General features: G+C 41.1%; 1 protein-coding gene across 2 annotated transcripts in view; it reads right to left on the minus strand.

Moving 5' to 3' along the window:
- Nucleotides 1–1254: 1254 nt before the first annotated feature.
- Nucleotides 1255–13842, minus strand: part of LOC116700615 (forkhead box protein O1-A) — an 18609-nt gene continuing 6021 nt past the window's right edge. The window contains exons 2-4 of one of the 2 annotated variants that reach the window (XM_032533972.1): nucleotides 6351–6542; nucleotides 3384–4564; nucleotides 1255–3271 (exon numbers count right to left, since the gene is read on the minus strand). In XM_032533972.1, coding sequence (XP_032389863.1) covers nucleotides 3407–4564; nucleotides 6351–6542 — 1350 coding nt within the window. In that variant the 3' untranslated portion in view covers nucleotides 1255–3271; nucleotides 3384–3406. Of the gene's footprint in view, nucleotides 3272–3359; nucleotides 4565–6350; nucleotides 6543–13842 lie in introns of both variants that reach the window. The other variant, XM_032533970.1, reaches the window with a different exon arrangement.

The following is a 13842-nucleotide window of genomic DNA, read 5'->3' on the forward strand; positions in this document are numbered from 1 at the left end:
AGTTTGTGATCAATACTGTATGGTGATGTAACCATTTGTGGTATCGCATTTCATAGGGGTATGTTTTCACCCCCAGCCCTTACCAGTAGGTTTTGAGGGCAGAGGGCCGAGGGCCAAGGGCTAGGGGTAAGGGGTAAAGGAAAGGGGGAAGATAGAGAATTTGGATTCAGCCTTAGTGTTGTTATTTTCCTGTCAGTCAGGGTGGGACTTAAATGCGCTCTGTCTCTACGGTAGGATGGAAGTGGACCATAGTGGGATGTGAATGGCCAGTGTTCATATAATAGACACACAAGTGGGCCAATGATGTGATCTCTCCTCTCTTTATGGGCTGTTAAAAAAAAAAAAGTAAAAAGTTTTTTACCAGAGCGGAACAGCAGCCCATGCAGCCCCAAGGAAAAAAGACCGGCCCAACGGGAAATCTCCCGGTACTCCGGTGGCCAATCATAGTCAGAGCTGAGGAAAAAGCATCTTAAAATGTTCCAGAAATTTGAAGGAATTCTGAAAATAACGTGTGAACAGACATCAAACTAATAGCAAGTGATCAAAATAAATAACATACAGACAACTTTTTTCAGATGCCAATGATGTGTTGCATAACATTAGTTTCCATTATATTGCCTTAAATACTATGATAAAGCCACAGTTAACGTTTTGTTTTTCTTTCTTGAATTGCAAGTTCACATGGTTATATATGCATTTAATGGGCTACATTGATAACTGCATTCTATCAAAAATACCTGGATGTGGATATCAAAAATAAAATCAGGCAGCATTCCATTTTCCCGAAAAGAAATCCATGCACATAAATTGGTTTCATCATTTATTTAATTTCAAAGATTACATATGAAAATGCATTATACCCTCTTCTGTATTACACGCAGTACTTAAAAAATCTAATTTGTTCAAGGCGGCAATTAGACTCTTTATTAAAATGATCACATTACATTACACATTTGTTTTGTAAGCTTTCATAATTAGATCCTTTACTCCAAGCTATAATTCAGTTCCTTCTCTTGAGTTTTGTCTGAAGAGATGAACTCCTGTTTCTTTTCTATTTTTATCTTTCAAAATGTATAACTTCAAACAAATACATGTTTAATTTATCAAAATATTTACGAGAAACTAATGGCTATCATCCCCAAGAACAGGAAAAGCATTAGAAATACAAAGGCAGACAGTGCATCACTCTGAACAAGTCCAATCAGCATGAATCAAATACAAAACAAGAAAAACCCAAAATATGTACAAGATTATGTGTCAAAAATATTCAATACATTACTCACTCAGGAAAATGGCTGGAAATATCCCTTCAACACTTCAGAGGTAAAACTATTTTGAGGTATGAGTGTTCATATATTTCTTGATATGGTTTGGACTGAGATATGTAAACCATCATTTCTAACACAATTATAGGCCTACATACAGTAGAATACTTCAGGATAATCCTACTTTAAACCCTTCATGTACGAAAATGTACTACTGAAGGAAATAATATGTACATTATACGTCCGTGAGATCATGTAGGCACAGTGAATTGGCACACATTCTTTAAAATGTGTTTGGTAGAGTAGGCAACTCCTTGGTGCATAACCACTGTAGCTGCTGGGAGGTAAACACCAAGTGAACCCTGTGCTGTGTCAGCTAAACTTTGAAGACCATAATCCATTTCCAGTCAGTTCAGGGAACTCGCTATCAGCCTCTCCACCTACTGCTTCTCCCACTGTAACGCACGCACGCACACACGCTCACACACACACACGCTCGCACACGCTCATGCACACGCACACAAACACACACACGCACACAAGCTTGCACGCTCACATGGGCACCCACACACATATACAAAACTTGTATAACCATGTTTTTTCAGTTTATCCCAATGTGGTTTTGAAGTGTTTTTTAATAACTTCAAGAGTGATAGACATGTCCATGTACACTAGAGCTGTGAGGGGTTTCCCTTGACAGCCACATTGTCCAAAAAGGCAAAATAAGATGTTGAAAAGCATTATTCTCGATAGGTGTACCCAAACACCAGCACTAAACAACTCCTAGTTATTGCATGAAAACACCATTAACGTAACAGGGAGTGTTCACCAAGTGCACTTCTCTACTTTAATTGATATCAGTATGGATTTACAGTGAACTGTTTTTAGAAGGCGACATATCTAATACCACTTTCCTTATTCAATATTAGTTTGATGTAACAAAAAACAGCATAAAAAAATCATATAACTCAAATACAGTATATACATTTTACACAGCATAGGCACACATATTTGTTTTACAAACATACAAAGTACAAAGTATAGTCCAAAAGGTACACTTAAAATAAAAACATAAATAAATAGCATCATACAGTATGTGAATAATAATTAATTTCAGTCAGAGGTGCAACTTGTCCCACAGTCTCTAATGACATAGTGAGAAGATATGACTAATGTTCAATTTGACAATTAGAATATTTCACAATTTATTGGTGTTTATTTCATGATCCGCTATGTGCTGTTGTCCAAAGGTCTATTCCTGAAAATATCCTTTTCTTATCATGCATTTTCTCTGGGTCTTTTACATTTTTAATTTATTATTTTAATAAAGTTTATAAACTGTACATATTACATAGCGATACATATATCACTATAGAGATTATACAGTTAAAACAAATTATCTCACTAGGTTGACCCATGTGTAATTATTTGCCATAAGAGCTGGATGGTGAAAGACCTTCCCAAATGTAACCCTTAAAAACTGAAATTCTTGTCACTGACCACATAGAACATCACATTTAGCAGGTGTTTGGTCCACTAATGTCATATCAAATCCTCCTTGATTTGGGTGCCATTTTCAAATCATAATTGACATTTTAAACACTGGACCAAAAACCACTGGTTAATGGTTTGGCATGTAAACTGATTTTAAAACATCTTCACCTCACCACCATCACCCACAGTGTGGTTGCATGTGGTAAACAAGGCTAATCTGTTAATGCTGTCTTGTTTCTCATTCACTTTCTCTCTGCAGAGTTCTTAAATGTACAATACCGTTATTAATGAAACAGTTTTGGATTCTGTCCGTATCTGGATCTGAACTCATTGACCCTAGCTCTGCAAAAACATTGCACTTTATGCATTGTCGTACATGAAGCTGCAACTCAAGACGTGCACATTTTTGAAAATAACTTTTCGTCAGATGCTCTGTGGAGAGTGAGGGTGGGGGCTTCTGTGGATTTACATTTTCCAGCCTCTGAAAGGAGGTGATCAGCGGTGTTACGCCCCTGTGAGGGAGAATGGAAAATGTTCAGGGATCAGAAATACGGACGTTGAAACAAGACATTAAATCTCTTGTAGTTTTAATAATTGTACTGCCAGACTACTTGTCAGTCCCACCTGTTTGTGATCCACCATGCATCCTAGCCTGACACCCAGCTATGTGTGGTGGTCTTCACCCTCTGGGGAAATCCAGCTGCGGGGTCAAAGTTAAAGTCCAGGGCCCCGCCATCCATGAGGGTTTCATGGAGGACAGTCTCCATGTCACATTCAAACCTCTCAATGGACATGTTATCTAGGTCACTGGGCAGCCGCTCCTGATGATGGCTGTGTGGGTGAACCGAGCTGAGTTCCTTGTAGCCGTTGTTGCTGCCATAGCTTGCCGAAACAGCACTAGAGTGTGCTGGGTGTCCACGGGGCAGCTGCATGCATGTCCTTAGGCTGGTCATTCGAGGGGCCGCTGCAAGACTAGTCAGATTAGTCAGGGGGATTGTGTTACAGCTATTCAAATCGTGAGAGGTTGAAGGACCCTGTCTATGTATAGCGTGCAGATTTACATGAAGAGCTGGGAGACTTTGAGGAGGATTTATCATTTGTACTCCATCATGACCCCCCCTGTGGCTCCGGTGGCTGTAAATGGGCATTAGGCAACCTCCCCTCCCAACCTGAGATGCCTGTGTATCTCTGCTGGCCTCTGACTCTGAGGTCAGCAGCTCTTTGAGGAGGCCAGCAGGGCTGATGTACTGGTTCTCATACACCCTGAAGCCCGGCTTGGTCTCTGGAAGTGTCTGCATGGGGGCAGGGGACAGGGAGTTCATCCTCACCTGGCCGTACATGCCCTTATGGTAGTCCTTCTGTGGATGCGGGGTCAAGCCAGTGGAGCTGTAGGGGCTATTCTGAAGCATGGCAGAATTTAATGAATGTGAGGTGTCAGAACCTAGCTGCGTTGTTTTAGGAGAAAGCAGGTTCAGGTTGCCCAGCAGACTCTCCATGACGTTCTCTGAGCCATGTTGGCCCATCGATCCATCTACCTCGGAAAGGCTAGGCAGGGTGGATGTTATCTTGGTCCCCGTCACTCCAGGGTAAATCATATGGCCATCAGACTCTCCCAGGTCATCCTGTTCAGAAGGGAAAGGTGAATGGCAACCACTCAGGGTGCTGGCGTCAGAGCTGGTACGCGTCCTAAAGGAGCTCCAAGCTTCAAAGTCCTCGTTACTGTGGGAGTTTGGGCTTCCCAGCCAGTGAGAGTACTGGGAGCCAGGGCTGCCTGCTCCTCCCTCGACCCCTTCCTGTAGAGCCATCTAAGGATATAAAAACATGAACAGCTCATGCAGACTGCCATAACAAAGACCAATGTATTGTAAAATACCATCAAAATTATGGGAATGGTTGACAATTTGGGAAATATGTTTATTAGCCAGCTTGCAGAGAGTTAGATGAGAATATTGACACCACACTCATATCTAAAGCTACCACCAGCAACTGGTTAGCTTAGCCTAGCATTACACTGGTAATGGGGAAACAGATAGCTTGGCTCTGTCCAAAGGTGACAAAATTCCATATAATAATACACATATAACAAAAACTAGATACCGGATTCCAAAATGGCGCCTATTCAGTTCATTGGAGTTGCTCACCTAGGACATTAGGCAAAAAAGTTTCTTAGGGGTTACTTCCTAAATATATACTCAGTAGTGTTATTCCTGCTAGCCCCGCCCATGAATTCCCGCTTGGCCCATTGACCCTTCACTGTAGTGATGTCACAGGTTTTTCTCGGCCCAGGGAAGGTTTTCAAATATCAACGGGCCATGGATTGAAAATTCAGAATAGAGTCATAATCAACCTTGTTTCTAGTTTGAGGTGTCCTGGCATGAGTTTGATTGAGTTTCTTTTATAATAGTGGCCTGTGGGAAAAATCCTTTTTCGGCCGCAGGGGGATTTTCTGTTGCAATATTGCGAGGGGCCAGAACAACATTGTATTCAAGGCTGATTGCACTTTCTGGGGGCCTGCAAAATCTCAGACTGATAAAGATATGGAGCAACAGATTCCGTTGCTCTGGGCAGAGACCAGTGAAGGATATTAGAAGCACTTTTCCAGTGAGTGTTGAGCGTTACTGCACAGCCTCCAACTGAACTGGACGACATAGATGTGATGTGAGCAACCTTTCTGAAAGTTGTAAGTTTTCTGGTAGCTGTGCCAAGAGAAATCGCAATCATTCCCAATCAGCAGAGACGGAGAGCATAGGTATATGTAAGGAGATAACATAGGCACAGGCTAATTATTGCCAACTAAAATTCTAGTTAACATTAGTAATTAAACCTTAACAGCTAGTGTAAGTCGAAACTGACTGCATACTTCACCTGACAATACAGGGATTTGTCGACTATGTGACAGCCAGTCACTCGATTATGACACAAACGTTAAACCATAACGTGAGGTACAAGGTAATGGAACCTTTTATACATTGTTGTGTTTCTTTAGAAATGAACAATGGACAACCTAAGTTTTTAAACACTATAGATGTAAAGTTATTCGTTGTCAAAGTGGCGCCGAAATAAATGGCAGTCAATGGAATGCTAACAACAGGTGAGTGCTTTGTAGCATTAAAATGGCGCCATAGGAGCTATGCTTCGTGGACGCCCACTTATCCTCTTGCAAAATCTGCAGTGACCTCCTGGAGTCTCCATGAGATCATCTAGCTAAGATTTCCGCATATAAACTCCTGTAAAACTACACATTATCGTTATACACGTTGTTTTTTGTTCAAAACAAACAAACAAGAAATAAAGTTAACGTTAATTAGTCACCTTCACAGGTACAGGAAGATTTCATTACCTTCGGACAGAAACCAGGCTGAATGTTTTAGTCTGTATCCTGTTTTTATGCTAAGCTAAGCTTACAGGCTACTGGCTTCAGCTTCATATTTATCGGACATATATGACAATGGGCCGATCTCCTTAACTTTCAGCAAGAGAGCAAATAAAATGGGTTCCTTCAACCACGATTTAGCACAACTGTAAGAAAAATATATGCCCAAACTATACACATATGGATTTTATGAATAGAGTAACTAAACATGACTGTACCTTTTTCTTTGTGGCCCTTCCTCTGCTCTTGGCAAACTTACTGTTGTTGTCCATGGAGGCAGCTCTGCGTCGAGGTGACTTTCCGCTCTTTCCCCCTTCTGGGTTAAGCATCCACCAGGAGCTTTTTCCTGTTCCCTCGTTTTGTATGCGCATGAAGCGACTGTGCAGGGACAGGTTGTGTCTGATGGAGTTCTGGAAAAAAGTGAATCATTTGAAAGTTATCTCTGGACTCTGAGTCATGTGGACGCTACAGTGCAGCTGTAGAGAAAACCAAATAACTCCACAACAGGATTTATTTTCCAAAGATGATTGTTTTTTTGATAATGAGCAAAATGTTGGTCAATATTTTCCTCATGAAATATCTAGTGCATCTATAAAGTATTTAAATTCGGACCTTCTGGTGCAAAAAGAAGCAACTGTGAGTTATCTTTGATGGTTTTTCAGTAGGAATTAAGTGGCAAAGTATATTGCTGCAGAGGAAATGTTTGTATGTTTTCATCCTGAATGGAGAAGAAGTTGGTAGTTGAGTGAAAAGTCAAAGTCAATAGATGAAAAGGAACGAGGTATGAATGGGATATGTGGTGTCTTTTATTTTACACTAAATACATATTTGGTACATTGTAAGACAGTGCAGCCCGTGTACAGTACCTGTTACTGAATATGACAAAAAACAAAATAAAAGATGGCACAAAACACACTTAATGCAGAACAACATAACTGAACTAATTATTTCTCTAAACCTATAATGGAAGACAATTTAATAAAAATTACAAACAGTATACCAGTGCCACAATAAGCTTTGTTCCTTTAAAGTTTAGCCTGATTAAATCATATATCTGGCTAAGGACATCAAATTATACTGATGCAATTTCATGATGTGTATGAGTCACATGCATGTTTGGCAGACTAAGCCTCTTATTGTGTGTTTAATTTATTATTTTTTTCACATTAAAGTATTTTTTCATTGTATGTTCTTAAGCCTTTACCACACTTTAACTGCTTGTGGTTGAAGCTCCGCATTCAACACTTGCTGCTTTGAAACGTCCTTTGTTAGAGTTTATTAGGGTGGTCTTCCTACTCCCTCCTCACCGTAGGCCATAATCACACGTTTCCTGTGATTTACACCCTGTTTGATCTGCACAGCCCGATCCCACCCTTCCACCACAAGCAAAACCTTTACTGAAAGAGCAGATTCAAAAAAAAAGCTGTACTACTTTGGGTTTAACCAACTTGCTCACATTTTTTGTATGTGGTCACATGTGTCCTTGTCCTAACATGTTTACACCTAAAGCCTCATCCAGTCCATTTTCTCTAATGCTATGTTATGAACTCTAAAACTGACGCAGAGGAGCCTACTGCGGTAGTTCTCTCAGGAAGAAAAACCCTGATGGTTGGGGAACAAAGAGAGCATCCATCTGACAGGACACTGATTTACTGTTTGGCCTGGTCTCTCTGGACAAAAAATGTACCTAATGTCTTGTGTTGGGGCATTCAGTGCATATTAATAATCAGAATGTGACTCAAATTCTAGTAGTAAATTCTATAATTATGATTTATTTCCTATTGAGGATGGCTTTATAATGTGATCAACTAAATATTCAATAATTTGATGTACAGTGGCTGCAAAACCAAGACTAAGATCAGAATGACAAATAGTTTTAGGAATAGAAGAAACTTAGGAATGTTTTGAGTATTGTTTTGGATAACCCCATACGAAGCCAACTGAACCACTGCAAGTTCAACCTCAAACTCTAGAACCAGATCCTGGAGGCAGCAGCAGGGTGGGGTGGGGTAGGGTGGGGGGGAGTTTACAGAGTTCGAAGTAAGGATGGGGGAGGCGACAGAGTTCAATGTTTAGCCGGCAGAGCTAGGGTCATTGAGTTCACTGTGGAGCTGAACACGAGCTCCTCAGCCGGCCCTGACAGAGACATGCAAACAGGTTGGATGAGCAAGAACGTAGAGAGGAGGAGAAGCATCGACTCCTCCCTTCTCTTGTACTGAATTTTAAATATGGCTTCCTGTGTCCATGCATACTGGAGAGATATGAGGGGAAGTTTAACGCTCACTGCATGGCCTCAAAATGCAATGCTCAATCTGACTCGTGTTCATTTGATTCATGACCTTTTCTCCCCCTTTTTTTCTTCTTTTTACGAGATTTCAATCTGTAAGCAAAGACAGGAAATGAGTCATTAGCGGAGGACCTGAGATCTGAGCAGTGTGATGCACCGACTGCAAACCAATTTATATTCCACTAACCAAACATGTCTTGCTCACACACGACTGAGATCACTAGTGATATGCAAATATCTGCAGCCTGTGATTAGTGCCCACAATAGACTATGGACTGCTTGACTGGGCCCTGGGAAGGAGAATGCTCTACTCTGTCTGGGATAATCCTTGTCTGAGACAGACCTCACCTCAGCCCAAAGAGAACAAAAGACATCCCCTGCCCCACTAATTCAGGAGAACCCCATTCACAAATAATATCTCTGAAACCCCGACCCAAGGTGGCCTATTGGTTACATTGTTGCTAAACGTCTTTATTAAACATTTACATCATCTGACAAACATCTGATTTTTTTAACCCACTATGAAGTAGTAAAATATGTGCACCTGTAGCTGCATGGCAGCTCATTTGAATATGAGGCTTTAAGAAATCTATGTGCTCTTTATTGACCTTTCATGGCAACCAGGGAAGTTCCCAGGCACTGATTATGGAGGCCTGTAAGTGACATAAATGTCTAAGAGAACAGATCTCTTGGGTAATTAGGGCAATAATCCAACGCAAGCCGTTCAAGTGTTAACATGCATTATATACTATAGATCTTATTACAAAATATAGTGATATAATACTGATTTGTCATTCGCCGCTCTTGAGTTGAGGACAAAATATCTTGCATTGTGTTTGTGGGTCGAGTGGGGTCAGGCTGATTGATTTTTGTGTGCTACCAAAAATCTCTTTAAATTCTTGCTCTTAGCCTTTGTTTAATTGTATGTGCTATGAACATAAATAATATAATATATTAGCTCATATAAAGCGCTGTAAAGGAACATTTCTTGCTGCACCTGACACAAACTGGCTCTACACTGAAGACTATTTGAGTTTTAACATCACACTGGTCCTATAGGTCAGCTGGTGCAGGGATGCCTGACATGGGAAAGGTCTATTTTGCAACCGCCTCACACATTGTCATGGCAGCAGTGGGCCAACTCTTTTCTAGACATCCTTATGAGAGCCCCACACCCGGTAGCAGTAGCACATCCCCCCGGCCGTGACCAGCGCTTGCTTTGCTGATCAGATCAGGTAGAGGTCGACAGCGAAGCCGATCCCCACTGATGGCGGTCCGTCTGCGGCTGCAGGACCTGGAGCTCACGACAGTGTTTCAGTTTGACTGTTAAAAAGTGTTTAGACCTTAGCCGACCTCGACCTGATCTGATCGGAGCACCAGCGGGACACGGAGAACCACACACCCGGTAGCAGTGGTCCAACCCCCCTAGAGCTCACTGCCGGTGTTGGTGGAATAGCAAGCTAGCGTTTGCGAACTAACCAAACAGCCCGCTTATAAATAAATACATTTTAGTTATCTAAACACTTTTTAACAGTCAAACTGAAACACTGGCGGTGAGCTCAAGGTCCTGCAGCTGCAGACGGACCTCCATTGATGTGTATAATGAGTGTCAAGTTCTGCATCCCTGCCTTGGAAAATAAGGGAAAATAATGAAAAGGAAAATAAGGGAAAATAATGATTTTATAAGGCTAAGTAGCTACTGTTTAAAAGCTAGAGTATTTACATTTCTTTGTCATGTTGATCAATGATGATTATAAGTTTAGAGATGTAAATGTTTTACTATCATTTCCTTGCTACCCGGGTACAATTCTTGGCTGCAGTGAGGGTTAAGAGATGCGTTATTCAGCAGAAATTATTGTTGATGCCCAAGCAGGTGCAATTTTTGACAGGGATGCAAAATGTGGGCACAACATCAGCAAAGCAAGCTCTGGTCATGGCAGGGGGGATGTGCCGCTGCTAGCAGTGTGTGGCTCTCCGTGTCCCCCTGGAGCTCTGATCAGATCAGGTCGAGGGCGGCAGCAAAGCTTTCTAGCAATGATTCCACGTTGGCCAATCCCCCCTGATAGAGGTCCGTCTGCGGCTGCAGGACCTGGAGCTTACCGCCGGGGTTTCAGTTTGACTGTTAACAAGTGTTAAGATAACGAAAGTTCTTTTTAAAAGTATTTAAAAGTGGGCTGGCAGCTAGTTAACAAACGCTAGCTTTTGCGCTCAACTAAGGCAACGCATCTACAGTCCCTGACAAAAGTCTTGTCGCTTGTGTACAAATCGACCTGAAGTGTCGCTGAAATATATTTCTAATCAAGATTTATTTACAAGAAGGCTCATTTTAATCCCAACAGCTTTTAATAATGTTTCAGTGCAAAACAAAACTGTCAAAAAGTATTCTAATATTCACAGCTTGGTAAAGCCCATTGAGTCAATTTTTGCAAAGACATAAGTGTTGTCGCCTTTCATATGAGCTTCACCTGTGACTAATAATGATCAATTAGGTCTCAGGTGGTATAAAAACAACCCCAGTACACTAGACCTTCACATCAACTGCAACTAGACCTCTGCAAACATGCCTAAGATTCACCCTGAGACTAAAGTTTTGATTATCAAGAGGCTGAAGACCAGATCCACTGCTGATGTGGCAGACACCTTCAATGTGTCTCAGCGTCAAGTACAGAGGATTAAAAAAACATTTTTAATTATTTATTATTATTATTTGCCATTGGTATGAAAACTTTTCTCTCAAATATTTTTTTTTTCTCTCATGAAAGGCTTTTTTGCTATCAGTGTGATATATTTTTCCTTCAAACATTTTTTTCTTCTTCTCTCAGATCATTTATTTTCTCAAGAGTAATAAAGAAACAAATCTAGCTCCGTACCAATGTAGCCAATGATCTCTAAAATCAACAGTGATCGATATCATCAAAACAAACGGCTGCAGCACGAAGCGACTCCGCCCACTGGACTTCAAAACATTTGAATTGACACAGCTGCTGTTCCTAGTGCAGTGAAGCATGAGCTTTGCAGTAACGGTCACAGGATAAGAAAACAAACAAGGCCCAGTTGCAGGGACAGGTGCAGCCACAGTGAAAGTGGCCTCACTTGCCACTGGTCCAGACGTTTTACATGCAGCGCCAGACACAACCACAGACAGGACAGAGGATCCCCCCCAGGAGACTGACTGCTGGAGGCCAGCTGCTTCTCAAGTCACTAACTCGGTTTTATATCAGTGATGAAGCCTGATGTTTAGTTAGTGGTGAAAAAATTGGAGGGAAAAATAGAATCACTTTAAATTTGCATCTACTAGGCCGTAATGTAGTGGCCCAAACACAGCTACAGTTATCACAAAAAACATTGAGGTGAGACTATGTAACTGTGAAATAGTAATGAAATAAAATAGGTTTTCCTCTTCCAAGTGAATATTTTAAATGCTAAGCAAAACACACCCTTCTGTACACTCACAGGTTTTGCTGCTATGTACTTAAGTGTGCCAAGCTTTTAAGCCAGTTTTACATACTGGTCAAACGGTGGAATCGCAACTTCCGAATCTGTCACATGACGCCATTGGGCCCAAAACGATTTTTCCCCATAGACTTATATCGTGAAAGAGATGTCTGTAAATCAGTGCATACATTCTTTTGAGCATCAGAACCCCTGCGAAATGACTCATTTTACTATCGCCATTCAATCCATTTGGTCCAAATAAATTAGTTTAAATTGTCTTACTTTTAAAGAGAGCTTCATTGACCTCATTGATGGGGGCAACCACCCTCAGAGCATTTTTTGTGTTTGGAAAAGAGGAAACGCATGAAACAATTGTCCATAATTAAAATCGCATTAACAGTGAAATAAGGAAGTATGCTAATCTCGTTGGCTGCCATTGACTACAAAGAGGTCTGCCGGGGTGTACTTCTTAACCCGTTTGTTGGCCGTCGAGACTTCTGCTAATGGATTGTGTAGTTTAAAATGTCAATGCATTTTGGCTTTCTATTAGTGATATGTGTGTGATGTGCCTGAAATCAGTATCACAATATAGTGATATATATATCACAATATAGCAAATGTATACATTTACATATAAAAAGAATGAAGATGATCTCTCTTCACACACTTGTAAAACAGAAACTATTATCAAATCACGCTTATTATTTAAAATTGGTTGAAATGATTCATTTTGTAAAATGACCAAAAACAATATGTTGGTATCGTTACAATACAATTCCGCTGAAAGACCCTTTTTATCGAATTAAAATGCAAGATATGACACATAAAGTATAATTTAGCAATAGCTTTGTTGCTGCTAGATATAAAAAGGGAAAAAAAATTGCACGTATTACTGGAGCACCAGGAAGAACTCTGGACGCTCGCTGAAGCTCTGAGGCCCGGGCTGTGGCCTTGTGCTGCAGCCTTCGCCTTAGCTTACGCATGTGTTTGGTCCCTTGTCATGGGTCTGTCTGTGTGTTATTCTGTTTCTGCATGTGTTGTTTTGTCTTACCTCCCTCCCGTCCATCCTCTCAATGTTTTTTGGTCCTGGGACGCGTTCCCAGCCTCAGTGTATTGTTTGTAATGGTTTGTCACTGTCTGTAATTTCTAAATGTATAAAAATAAAAATCACAAAAAACTAGGGGATAAAATCATCCTGTTAAGAAAAAAGGCAAATAACTGGTTTATCTTGTAAGACAAAAGTTGATACTTCTTGGCCTAATATGTGATGGCTTCTTTTTGGTGCAACAATACAATGGCAGATGGCTGACAATAAATCAGAGCTGTTATCTTTGATAAATGCTGACATATTGCTACTGCCACAACACAGCAGTCAGATATTTGGTGTAAATAAGAGAACACAAAAGCACAGCACTAAGTAGAGATTACAGTGAAAGGACAAGCCACTTCCTGACAGTGTCTTCCTGCGCACCCCTCCCCCCTTTCTCCTCTGACCCAGGAAGTTGAAAATGAACACGAGTTTTCTGTTACAGGGCGGTAAAAAGGCAAGAGCAGCTGCTGCTGCAGAAGAAGAAGAAGAAGAAGGGCCCTCCAGCACAGTGTGGGGACCATGTCGCCTCTTCATGGCTCCAGGCACAATGCAAGCTACTTCATTAACACTGTGAGCATCAAACTGAGTGACCTACTTCTGGAATGGCTTCAAAGTGGGACTATGAAAAGGAATGGGGAGCTTTGTGTTCAGAGTTCAGCTTTAAATAAACAAGAAGGGGTCAAATGAGAATGATAGACACTGTTCCTCACGGGTTCCTCATCCTCACGGGATGGACTATTGATTAAAAAGAACAAAATACCATAGTTAAATCCTACTAAATATCATAGACTGTTAATAATAATGGACAAAGCATCCGGTTCAGCAAAGTGCTGCAAATGCTGCAGTAACTTTCACCTGCATTCTATCTGAATCCCAGCAGGGGGCGACACGTGCGGTT

Source organism: Etheostoma spectabile, chromosome 13 (assembly GCF_008692095.1).
Source record: "Etheostoma spectabile isolate EspeVRDwgs_2016 chromosome 13, UIUC_Espe_1.0, whole genome shotgun sequence".
In the NCBI taxonomy this organism is placed as follows: Eukaryota; Metazoa; Chordata; class Actinopteri; order Perciformes; family Percidae; genus Etheostoma; species Etheostoma spectabile.